This window comes from Mustela lutreola, chromosome 4, assembly GCF_030435805.1.
Source record: "Mustela lutreola isolate mMusLut2 chromosome 4, mMusLut2.pri, whole genome shotgun sequence".
In the NCBI taxonomy this organism is placed as follows: Eukaryota; Metazoa; Chordata; class Mammalia; order Carnivora; family Mustelidae; genus Mustela; species Mustela lutreola.
The window spans coordinates 15,180,689-15,193,773 of NC_081293.1; the positions used below are offsets into that span (position 1 = coordinate 15,180,689).

At 31.1% G+C, this 13,085-nt stretch overlaps 1 protein-coding gene across 3 annotated transcripts in view; it reads right to left on the reverse strand.

The window, feature by feature from the left end:
• The window catches only part of ATRNL1 (attractin like 1), an 849,703-nt gene that overhangs the window by 747,294 nt on the left and 89,324 nt on the right, over window positions 1–13,085 (reverse strand). For all 3 annotated transcript variants that reach the window (XM_059173087.1, XM_059173089.1, XM_059173088.1), the window contains exon 9: window positions 9,582–9,765. In XM_059173087.1, the coding sequence (XP_059029070.1) occupies window positions 9,582–9,765 (184 nt within the window). The remainder of the gene's footprint in view (window positions 1–9,581; window positions 9,766–13,085) is intronic.

Below are 13,085 nucleotides of genomic sequence, written 5' to 3' on the forward strand. Positions count from 1 at the left end.
TATTGTAATGTCCTCTTATATAGCTCGGGAAGATCAGGTGTTCACTTCATTACTATTCAAAAATTATAAACGTATGCTTTCAGATACCATATGCAATATTCCCTAGTTTATAAAAGAGCACTAGGATAAAAGTAAGTACAACACATCTCAAAATTACCTTAAAGAGATAAGTATTTCTTCAAATTAGCAGTGTGTGGTTTTAACCATACTTTCCAAAATTCTAAATCCCATAACATACCATGATGTTTATAAAGATGATAATATTTTTTGCCTATATATTTTGTTCATTTTAATAAGTCTACTATTCCACTTCTTTATATATATGTATGTGTGTATTTCTATTATTTCCCAAATATACATGAACCTTAAAATTTCTGTCTTCCTTACTGAGGATATCATAAATTATTCCCAACACAGTACCTAACAGAGTCAACAAGTTAGTTGAAAAGATTTCAGACTCTCATCGTGAAGAGAAATGAGCAAGGATGGACACCATGCTCATCAGTATTTACTAAAAGGTAAGTTAACTAATAACATTTATAAAATTGTCTTATATCATTTTCCAAAGCCTGACAGCTGAAATTTTAGAGAAATCATAAAAACTCAGTAACTTAATAATTTTGAATCCTTCAATGTAAAAATAACTCCCATTATATCAAATTTAAGAATGTAAAAGAACTCATTTTATGTAATCAGATATAGTATCATTATAAAAATACATTTAAGGTAAAGGTGATTCCAAAATTTTTTAAAGTACAGAATTAATATAGTACCACAAAAGTACTATCATTAGACTTGTACTTAACTTTTTAATATTTCTCAAAGTAAAGCTAAAATCTATTTTCTTCCACTTAAAAAAATGGGAAAAGATTTCTTAGTTGATCATAATAGCTGTAAGTTATAAACAATAATGTTTAATATGTTCCTTATGTGTTAAAACTTACTGGTCTTTTTCACAGGTTAAAAGAAGACAGCAGTAGAGGAAAGGACCTCAACAGAAGGTCTAGAAAATCTAAGATTTCCACTATCACAGAAAAGAATCCTACTGTTAGTTCTACAAACATGTATGCGCAAAGAATATTATGAGATGTCTTATCTAACAAGGCTAAGAAATCAAGACCACAATGGCCTTAGTAACCAAAATCATTAGAGCAAAGCTTAAACCTCTTAAATGATGATATCAATGAATAGTACATTCCAACAATATATAAGGAATCATTTTTGAGAAATGGGAATTCCTAAAAATACAGGATATCTGATCTCTTTTATTCCTTAAATGTAGAGAAACCAGATTCAACTAGTCCTGAAGTAGTGGAATAGCAGCAATGGCTTCTGGTGTATCAGAACTTTTACATTTCAATTCTTTTCTAACAATGGCAAAAAAAAAAAAAAAAAAAAAAAAAAGGTATTTTGGTAACTATATATTAAAAATTGAACCTCTTGGGACACCTGGGTGGCTCAGTCGGTTAAGTGTATGTCTTTGGCTCAGGTCATGATCTCAGGGTCCTGGGATCAAGTTCAACATCAGGCTCCCTGCTCAGGGGGAGCCTGCTTCTTCTTCTCCCTATGCCCCTCCCCCTGCTTGAGCTCACTCTCTTTATCTCATAAATACATAAAGAAATTTTTTAAAAACTTGACCCGCTTTCATTATTCCAATTATTATAAACCATAAGCATATACTATTAAACCTACAAAGTCAAATCAAATACAGATTTCTGTTTTTAAATAAATTTTAATAACATATAACATACATACCAAAAAGTATACATATTTTGAGGGTATAGTTCAATGAGTTATCACAAAGTGAACACATCCGTGTAACCATTCCCGAAGCTTCTCTGTTGCTCACCCAATCACTACTCAGGTTCTTTCTAGCCTTTCTAGCCTAATCCCTGTTATAACTTCTAAGACCACAGATTAATTTTTCTTGCTGTTAAACTTCATTTAAGTGGAATCATATTATTTTCTTCTGGTCTGACTTCTTTGGTCAACACTATTTTGGTGAGATACAACTGAATGAATGTATACAGAGATGATTCTTTCATTTTCATTATTACACAGCATTCCATTGTAAGAATATATAACTCATCCATTTGAACAAATGATAGATATTTCACCTGTTTTTGATTATTGATTGTTATAAATAAGTTGTCATGAATACTATTGTATATGACTACAGTGCACACATATACGCATTTGTTGGATATAGAACTACAATAGCTACTTCAGAGGATTCATACATTAAGAGTGTGAGTGTATTCATATTTAGCAGAAAAGATTTTTTCAGAGTACTTCAAACCAATTTATACATATTTGATACTAGCAGTCAGGTAGTATCAAATTTTAGCCATTTAAGTGGATGTGTGGTGGTATGTCAATGTTGTCTTAATTTAAATTGTCCTAGTAACAAATAAAGTTGAGCACCTTTTAATATGTATTTTAGCCATCCAAATATCTTTTTTGTGAAATACCTGTTCAAGATTCTTACATATTTTCTATTGAATTATCTGACATTTTCTTACTGATTGTTAGTGCTTCCCTATATTTGCAGGAAGAGACAGTCTTTTGTTGACTTCCTGTGTTGCAAATACTTTCCATGGTGCACCTTCACTTAATTTTTTTATATTTTTAAACATATGTATTTCAGTTTATCACTTCTCACTTACTAATAGGATTTAAATAATAAGTAATTAAGGCGCACACCTGGCTAAAACTAGAAGTTTTTTTAAACCCCAAAATAAGATTTGTGATTAAAAGAATGATTCTTTTTAATATTTCTATTCTGCTGACTCGCTTGTCCTACTTAATCTGCTTTAAATATGACACATGCCAGCTAACAGGAAATTTGAGAAGAACTATGTCCTAACAGAATCCATGACAAGGAAGCAAACCCATTTATTTGGTATCTTAAATTTTCCTCAGTTTCCCAATACAATTTTGCTTTGTCCCTCCCTCTCCCATCCCCTCCCCTCGCCCCACCAGGGTTCTTAAACACTTAAAACAGCCTGGGTGGCTCCGTCAGTTAAGCATCTGACTTTGCCCAGGTCATGATTTCAGGTCCTGGGATGGAGCCCTGCGTTGGGCTCCTTGCTCAGAAGGGAGCCTTCTACTCCTTCTCCCTCTGCCTGCTGACTCTGTCGCTCTCTGTTAAATAAATAAAATCTTTAAAAAAAAAAAAAAAAGGAAATTATTTAAATCTACCTTAAAAGTCTTTCTTGACCAACAATATAAAAATATTTGCCTATGTCATCTTGTACAACACTTATTATTTTACCTTCCATATTTGGATCCACGATTGATCTGAAACTGATTTTTGTGTATGGTGTGAAGTAGGGCCCAATATTCTTTTTTTTCAATTGTATATTTTACTGGCCCACAACAATTTATCATAAAAACAGCTCTGTAGTTCAACTTTGTCATAAATTAGATGTCCACAAATATGTGAGTCTGCCTATGGAACTCCTATTTGCCACACTGGTCTACTTCATTATCTTTGCAACAACACTTAACTACCATAGCTTCAAAATCATGAGATCTGGTATAGAAGTCCTCTAGCTTTGTTCTTCTTAAACATTGTTTCAGCTATAGTTGGTCATTTGCATTTTCATATAAATTTTAGAATATGCACATCAACTTATAAAAAAATACTTGCTATAATTTTGTTTAGGATTACACTAAATTTACAGGATCAGTTTGAGCAAAAGAGAGATCTCTACAGGGGTACCTGGTGGCTCACACAGTTAAGCATCTGCCTTTGGTTCACAAGGTCATGATCTCGGAGTCCTGGGATTAAGCCCCATATCCAGCTCCCTGTTCAGCAGGGAGTCTGCTTGTCTATCTCCCTCTCTTTTGGCCACTCCCCCCAACAGACTTATGCACACACTTGTGCTCTCTCTCTCAAATAGATAAAAATCCTAAAAAACAAAAACAAAAACAAAAAACAAAAAAATCTCTACACTATTCCATTTTTCTAACAATTATCATAATGTAGCCTCCATTTATTTGGCTCTTATTTATTTCTCACTTAAATAAGGTTTTTAATTTTCTGTGTAAAGTTCGTACATACATGTCATTGCATTTTCTCCATAGTTGTTAAAGTTTTTATGATAGCATAAATTGTATTGCTTTTAAGTTACCGTTTTCCAAACAACCAATTTTATTGATTTGGGGTAACTATATGGATCATCTTTATCATGTTTCTTTTCTATTTCATTAATTTATGTTATCTCATATTCTTTTTCTTATCTTTATTTATATTCTTCTTATGGGACTAATCTATCATTTTTCCTAACTTCTTGAGATTATGCTTTTATAAACTGATTCTCAGGCTTTTTAAAAATCTTTTCTAACAAATGCATTTAAAGTTATAAATGGGGGCACCTGGGTGGCTCAATGGGTTAAAGCCTCTGCCTTTGGCTCAGATCATGATCCCAGGGTCCTGGGATCGAGCCCCACATTGGGTGGTCTGCTCAGTGGAGAGCCTGCTTCCTCCTCTAACTCTCTGCCTGCCTCTCTGCCTACTTGTGATCTCTGTCTGTCAAATAAATAAATAAAATCTTTTTAAAAATAAATAAATAAATAAAGTTATAAATGTCCCTCTTTGTGGCATCATACACATTTTGATCTGTCATTATTCTGTACAAAATATTTTCTAATTTTAGTATAATTCCTTTGACCAGTTAGTTTTAAGAAATTTATTAATTCCAGACATCTTAGGGATTTTCTAGTTACTTCTGTGTTTCTTTCATTGTGATCAATTACTTTGTATAATTTGAATCTTTTTAAATTTGTTGAGACTTGCATTAAAATGCATATGGTAAATTTTGGAAAATGTTCCATATGTACTTGAAAACAGTACATATTCTGCAGTTATAAGATAATATCCTCTCAAATACTGAAGAACACAAAATTATTAGACTGTTGAAATCATTCATATCTTTTCTGTTTTTTGTTTTTTGTCTCCTTGTGCTATCAGTTCCCAAGATAACTGGATTAAAAACATCCCAATATAATCTGTCCCCATTTGTTCCATCATTTTTTTGCCTTATTTAACACATGTTATAAGGCACATATAAATTCACTGTTCTATCTTCCAAGTAGATGTCTGACTTAAATTCTTATCTGTCTGGTATTAGTAAAGTTATCTCAACTTTCTTTTGTTTAGCAATTGTGTATCTTTTTCCATTCTTTTCTTTCAATTTTTCCAAATATTTTTAGATTTTTGTATCTCTTCTAAGCAGCATATGGCTAGGTTTTGCTTTATACAAAGTCCAAAAAATCCTTAGCTTTTCATTGAAATATTTAGTCTCTTACATTTACTGTAATCTGGAATATTTATTCCCTTACATTTAGTATAATTATTGAAATATCTGGAGTTAAATACACTTCCTACTTCCTTTACAAGTATCCCAACTAGACTTTGTCCTATTCCATTCTTTTCTTGTCTTCTTCCAAATCCATTAAGTAGTATTATTTTCCTTCCTATTAGCTTGTTAGATATGAAGGTCTACTTTTATTTTTGTTGCTTAATAATTACAATATAAATCCTTAGTTATTAAGGTCTACTATAAACTACTTCTCTTACCAATTCCCACATGTAACAAAACCCCTAGTATTTTGAACATCATTTACCCTTCTTCCTGACTTATGAGATGTTATTATCATGCATTCAAATTTTATATCCATTTAAGCCTCTATTATTTTTATAGTTTAAAATAACAAATAATTATTTCAATTTACTCTTAAGTTTCCTATTCATTCCAGTATCTGGCAACATTTTTCTTTTACTTCAATAGCATTTTCTTTTAGTATCTCCTTTATTGGAGGTCTGTTCTTGTCAGATTCCTTTAACTCTTGTTTTTCTGAAAAATATCTTTATTTTGCTTTCATTTCTTAAAGATATTTCACTAGGTGCAAAATTTTAGGTTGATGATTATTTCCTTTCAGCAATTTGAAGACCATGTTTTCTAGATTTCATTTTTTCAGTTAAGAAATCAGTTGTCAGTCTAGGGGCACCTCATGGATCAGTCAGCTAAGCATCTGTCTTGGGCTCAGGTCACAATCCCAAGATCCTGGCATTGAGCCCCGCATCAGGCTCCCTGCTCAGCAGGGAAGTCTGCTTCTCCCTCTCTCTCTCTCCGTTCCTTCCCCAGCACATGCTCTCTCTCATTCTCCCTCAAATAAATAAATAAAAGCCTTAGGAAGGAAGGGAGGGAGGGAGGCGAGGAAGGAAGAAAGGAAGGAAGAGAGGAAGGAACAGAGAAAGGAAGGGAGGAAGGAATCAGTTGTCAGTCTTAATATCGTTTCTTTAAAGAGTATGACTTTTTTTCCCATTGGCTGCTTTAAAATTTTTCCCTTCATGTTTGGATTTTCATCACACGATATTTCTAAGTATACGTCTCTTTTTATTATGTTGCACATGGAAGTTTTCCAATTTGTAGCTTGATGCTTTTTATCACTTTTGAAAATGCTCAGTCATTAAGACTTCAAATAGTGCTCTACCTTATTTTCTAACTTTTCTTCCTCTGGACTTCAATTACATGCATGTTAGGTCATTCTACAGGTCCTTAATATTTCCTTCCTTATTTTATTTTTCATTCTTCTCTTTCTTTATTTCAGTGCGGGTATTTCGTTCTGATCTTCCATTTCATTAATTCCCTCCTCAGCTGTATCTAACCTGTTGTTAAACCTATCTAAGGAATTCTTCATTCATTTAATGTATTCTTCATTTCTAAAATTTCCATTTGATTTTTTAGTAAAAGTTTCCCCTTGTTTCCTAATACTTTCTACCTTTTATGTTAAAGTTTCTGTCTTAAAACACCATTATCCTAAAGCTATACTTCTAAAGGCTGTTTTCTTCCTTTCTTAGCTTTTTCTAAGACTTATTGTTTTATTTTGTATCGGATATTGCATATGTTTTTTGAAGAAATAATTTGAGGCTCTCTGTGATATTATCTTCCTCAAGAGAGGATTTACTTATGTTCTGCCAGCTACATAGTTTATGAGATCACTGCAATCCAATGACTCAAAGTGGACTTATCCACACTAGTAGGCCTAGAACTTCAGGGAGTAAACCAAATCCTTATGTGTGTAGCGAAGTCCATCTTCATTAGCACACTTGGAAATCCAATCTTATTCCTCCATATTAATTGACAAAAGTTCTACTCAGTTTCTTAGACAGCTTTCAGAATTTATTATCATCTAAAGGGAAAATAGTTCCACAAAATGCCAATTTTACCTCCCTTGACATTCCACCTCTCCTAGATCTTGATCCACAGATTCTCACTGCCTTGACAGTTCTTAGGTGCCTAAAAAGATGTAATTCCTAATTCTTCTCAATGGAAAAAATATTCCAAAATAATCCATTATACCAATGAAAAAGAATTCCTCCAAACACCCATTTACTAATACTTCAACAAAGTAGCCTATCTATAAACTATATCTACTAAAAATTATAAAACTAGTTCTGAGGTGATAAAAACTTAAAAATCAATCTGTACAACAGATATATATTAGTGACATTTTTAAATTATATCACAAATAAACCTATACATACTAATTGCTATATGATAGCAAACTTTAAAGGTAAGCTAACAAGTATCAAAACTTTAAGAATAATAGAAAAATATTTTAGTACTCACTAATAATTTTATGATATTTTTTAAAAACACAGAAACCAGTAAAATATTTAAAGTATCATATGTATCTATAATATATATCTAATAAGGTACTAAAAATAATTTGCAAATTATTTCAATAAATTCTCCTAAGGGATAAGTATCCAATGGTATTTGTACATATACTAAAATGCCAAGATTGATAATTACATTCTTCTACATAAAAGTTCACTATGGGAAACTTTCGGGAAGGGAATCATGTTAAAATCTGAGCAAATCCCATTCAAGTGGTGAGCAACAAATAACTCTCATTTTGACTTCATTCAAATAATACCCATAGTTCTCTTATCCATTCACATCACAAAAATATGTTAAGCAGACTGATAGTGCCTTAATCACTAAATCATAGTTCCTCTTGCTATCAGAACAAAAAGTTAAAGTTAGAAAGTTTAAAATAGAAAATAAAATGCAATGCTAAAATTATATAAAAGAAAAAAGTGATTTACTAGTTTTACTATTTATAAAAATATAAAGAATAATAATGTATTGATTAGACAAAAAGTAATAAAAATTACTAAATCATGCAAAGGAAATGTCTCTTTTCTTTAATTCCATCTTTCTTTTTCAAAGAAAATAAAATTTAGAATGTATGTTTGAAAGTGAAGGGGATAGAACAAATCAAAATTTGGTGAAAAACTCTATTTCATTCAATGCATAAAGTAATTTCATAAGAGTTTAAAGGAATGTACAATGTCTTAAGAAAACAACAGAATCATTTCCCAGGCTTTACAAAGGTAAATATTTGAACACAACAAAAATTCTATTTAAAAAAAAATTCTATTTTCAGGGCACCTGGGTGGCTCAGTGGGTTAAGCCTCTACCTTCAGCTCAAGTCATGATCTCAGTGTCCTAGGATCCAGTCCCGCATCAGGCTCTCTGCTCAGCGGGGAGCCTGCTAACCCCTCTCTCTCTGCCTGCCTCTCTGCCTACTTGTGATCCTCTCTCTGTTGAATAAATAGAATCTTAAAAAAAATAAAAAATAAAAATAAAAATAAATCTATTTTAAAACTCATATATATAGAAAAAATAATAAGTGAAAAGTTACTAATATTTGAAACATAAAAAAGAACATTATGGTTATAAATAGGCAATTCACTAGGAAACACAAGTAGCAAATAACACCTTTATAAAAAGATGACTAGTCACAACAATAATCTGGGTATCCATAATAAATATCATTAAGATACCATGCAAATCCACCTCAAGTGCAAAAGGAAAAGAGCCTCACAATTACAAATTTTGGTGGTAATATGAAGAAACAGGGGTATTTACATCTGGCTGGTGAAAGTATACATTACCATAGTGACTTGGGAGTGCAGTTGGGCAACATGTAGTAAAATTGAGGATGTAAATATCCTCAGACACAACAATCTCACTTTTAGGTATATGTCCTACAAAAACTCTCGCATATCTGCATGAGGAAACCAGTACAAGATGTACAATGTAACACTGTTTATAACAACAATAAAAAATGCAAAAGCTTTGCATTTCAAAGGAAATTAGATGATGAAACTGAAGAAATGCTTTTAAAATTTACAAATGACATTAAAATATGAATGCAAAAAAAATCACAGAGCAAAAAATATCAAAGCTCAAAGTTCCATTGGTAAGCAAATCCGCTCATCTGAATTAAACATGAGATCAGCACTTATAAGTAATATATACAGAATAAGCATATCTATATAATCAGAAAACATTTCAAAGTCAATCACTTAAAGTGATAATGAATACATAGAGAATGTTATTTTGTGCCTTTGCTGTACAAGAGAATTTCATTAGCTGAAATAAACAGGAAAAAAGGACAATAATGTTTCCCTGAAAATATTTAATAAATACCACTATTATACAAATATAAAATAAAACAGTGACAAAGTTTCTCATCATACTTTGATCCAATCTACTCACCAAGTCTTAGTGTTAACTTCATACTTATAAAGATCATCTACCAATCCATATTTATTGCCTGGTAATGCTTTATAGCCTCCATGAACATAAATGGACTTTGTTATTTCATCATACACACTGGTATGGCCATATCCACCTTGAACAATAGCTCCTTTAGTTTCTGGAACAAGCCAAGTGTTTGATGCTGAAAATGAAAGAAGATAAACCATGAACTTCAAGGAATATTTAAAAATATAACTAATATATCACCAAACTACCAATAAGCAAATTCTAATAGCACATTTTATTAGTAAAGTAAGTATAATTAATATTCATTTAATCAAAAAACAATTATTAAATAGATGTTAGTTACTATGTTAGATGCTAGAGATTAAAGTTGAGTAAGACTAGTTTTTCTGTGGATTAAATTCTGAAATATTAAAATGCAAAAATTTTGGATGTGCAACAGGAAAAGGAAAATTTTATTCTCACATACATTTCTGTATTTATAAACAGCCCTGAGATAAAGACTAACAAATAGTTTGCAGAAAGCCACCAAAAGTTTAAAAGTTGATAAGTGGAACAAAATGATATAGACTCATTTCTTCCTCTCCCCCTAATTAAGTACAATAACAGACACTGGAAACAGTGCAAGAGACAAATCTGAAAAGTGTAAAGGCAGACTGGTTACAGACTCCAGGACTAGATCAATGAAATACAAGCAAGCAAGAAAGAAACCCATGCCAAGGAATAGCATTAAGTAATAAAGATGTACAACCTGAAAAACAAAAATAAGAATTACAACTAATTTCTTATCAGAAAGAATTTAAGTCAGAAGACAATAAAGTCTCACATTTTAAACTACTCAGAAGGTATAAAAAATCTGTCAACCTAGAATTCTCTACCCAAAAAAAAAAAGTAACTATCAAGATAGAATTCTATACACAACAAAGTATTTTCCAAAGATGAAACAACTTTTTCAGACCAAAAAAAAAAAAAAAAAAAAAGAGAGAGATAATGTACTACTCCAGACTTGCCCTACAAGAGATGACAAAAGAATTTCTTCAAGCTGAATGAAAATAACAATCGATACCAGACAGAACTTGGATTTACATACATGAATGAAGACTACAAGAAAGGTCGCTAGGTGGTAAATATAAAAGATGTAATTTCTCCTTTTTTTGTCTCCTTAAAATGATAAATTATTTCCTAAAACAAAAAGCAAAACAATTTATGATGCTGTTCATAACATATGAGACATAATATTAGCACAAAGGAAAAGAGAAGAAATACAGGAAATTCAGAGGTTCTAACACTACATGTGAAGTGTTAGAACATTATTTAAAGGTAGAATCTGATAAATTGAAAACGTATATTGTAATCCCTAGAGCAACTTCAACAAAAATAAGACAAAAAGGTATAGTTAATAAATTAATGTTCCTATAGATTCAAGAAGCTGAAATAATCACAAACAAGTCAAACTGAAAGAAATCTAGACCCCTAAACACATCACAATCAATCTGCTGAACACTCAAAATGAACAAAACATCTCAGAAGCGGTTAGAGAAAAACAAAAATTACATTTTGAATGACTGTGATTTTCATCCAAAGAAACTATAGAGGCCAGAATAAGTACCAACACTTTTTAAAATGCCAAAAAATAAATGTAACTCAGAGCTCCATGATAAGCAAAGCTATCCTTCAGGGATGATTGTGAAATAAAAAGATCCTCAGATATATATATATATATATATATATATATATATATATATATATATATATATATATAAAAACAGGATAATCTATATCCAGCAGATCTACTCTGAAAGACATGCTAAAGAAGCTGTTCAAACAGATGATAACAGAAATGGTAACAGAAGATAACTCGGAATGAAGGCAGACAATTTACTTCAGGGACCTGAAAATTCTAATTATATAAATACCTAATAACAAAACATCTAAATGTATAAAGCAAAAACTGATAGAACCGAAAAATTCAACACTTAAATCCACAACCATAAATGGAGGTTTCTACATTAGTCTTTCAGTAATTAAGGAAAACACGTTTTTAAACAAAATACCAATATTAAACAACTCCAAGCATCATCATGCATTTGGCATTCATAGAACACCCCAACCAACAGCAGCAGAAGACACACCCTTTTTAACTGACACTTAACATTCACCAAGATAGACCATATTCTCAGAAGACTCACAAAAATTTTAATAGCAAAATATAGTCTCTGACAACAGCTAAATGAAATAAGAAATAATGACAAGAAAGAGACCTGAAAAATCTTCATCCATTTGGATAAAACTCAATACTACTAAACAACCTAGGAGCCAGGAAAAAAAAAATCACAAAGAAAATTAGAAAATATTTTGAATTAAATGGAAACAAAAATACATTTTACTATGCAGGAGACAGCTTAAGCAATCACTCTCAAGGATGGTTCCTTGACAGCATCAAATGACATTACTTAGAAATTTTTTAAAAATGGAAGTTTCTTGGCATCAATACTCACATACTAAGAAAACCAGGGGTTAGGACATAGCAATCCTACAACCATCCAGGTGATTCATAATTATGTATATTAAAGTTTGAGAACCATTAGCTTAGAAAGAAATTTATAGCAATAAACACTTATATTTTTAAAAAGAAGGAAAATGTCTCAGCCAATTCAATGACCTATTCTTCCACAGAGTGAATAAAACCCAAATAAGGAAAGAAATATGATAAATAGAGCATTAATCAATAAAAATAGAAAAAAAGGAAACAAAAGCAAGTTATTTGAAAATATCAATAAATTTGTTTAACCTATTAATCTCTAGTCAAACTGACAAGAGAGGACACAAATAATTCATATCAGATATCATTATACATTTTACAAACATTAAAAAGAAGAAGAGAAAAATAAGAGAATAAGAAAAGAACTCATGCCAATAAATTTAACACAAACTACCAAAGCTCGCCCACAAAGAAATGGGTAATTTAAATATCTCTAACATTTGTTAAAGAAAATAAATGCAATAGTCAAAACCTTTCTGACAAAGAAAGCTCATGAACTAGACAGTTTCACTGGTGAGTGCCATCAAAAGTTTAAGAAAGAAATAATAGCAATTCTACACAAACTCTTACAGAAAATAGCATAGAGTAAAACACACCCCAAATCACTTTATCATTATCCAGATTGAAAACCAGATAAAGACTATAAAAACAGAAAACTATAGTCCAGTATCTCTTCTGAACATAAACATAAAAATCCTTAACATTTTAGCAAATCAATTCCAGCAATATATGAAAAAGGTAATACATTATGACCAATGGGATTTACCCAAGAATGCAAACATTATTTAATGCCTGAAAATCAATGTCATTGACCATATTAAGAAATTGAAAAAAAAAAAAAAGAACAAATGATCTTCTTAATAGATGCATAAAAATTCTTTGACAAAATTAACATCATTGAGGAAAAAGACTTTTGGTGAACTAAGAATAAAAGTGGATTTCCTTCACCACATAAA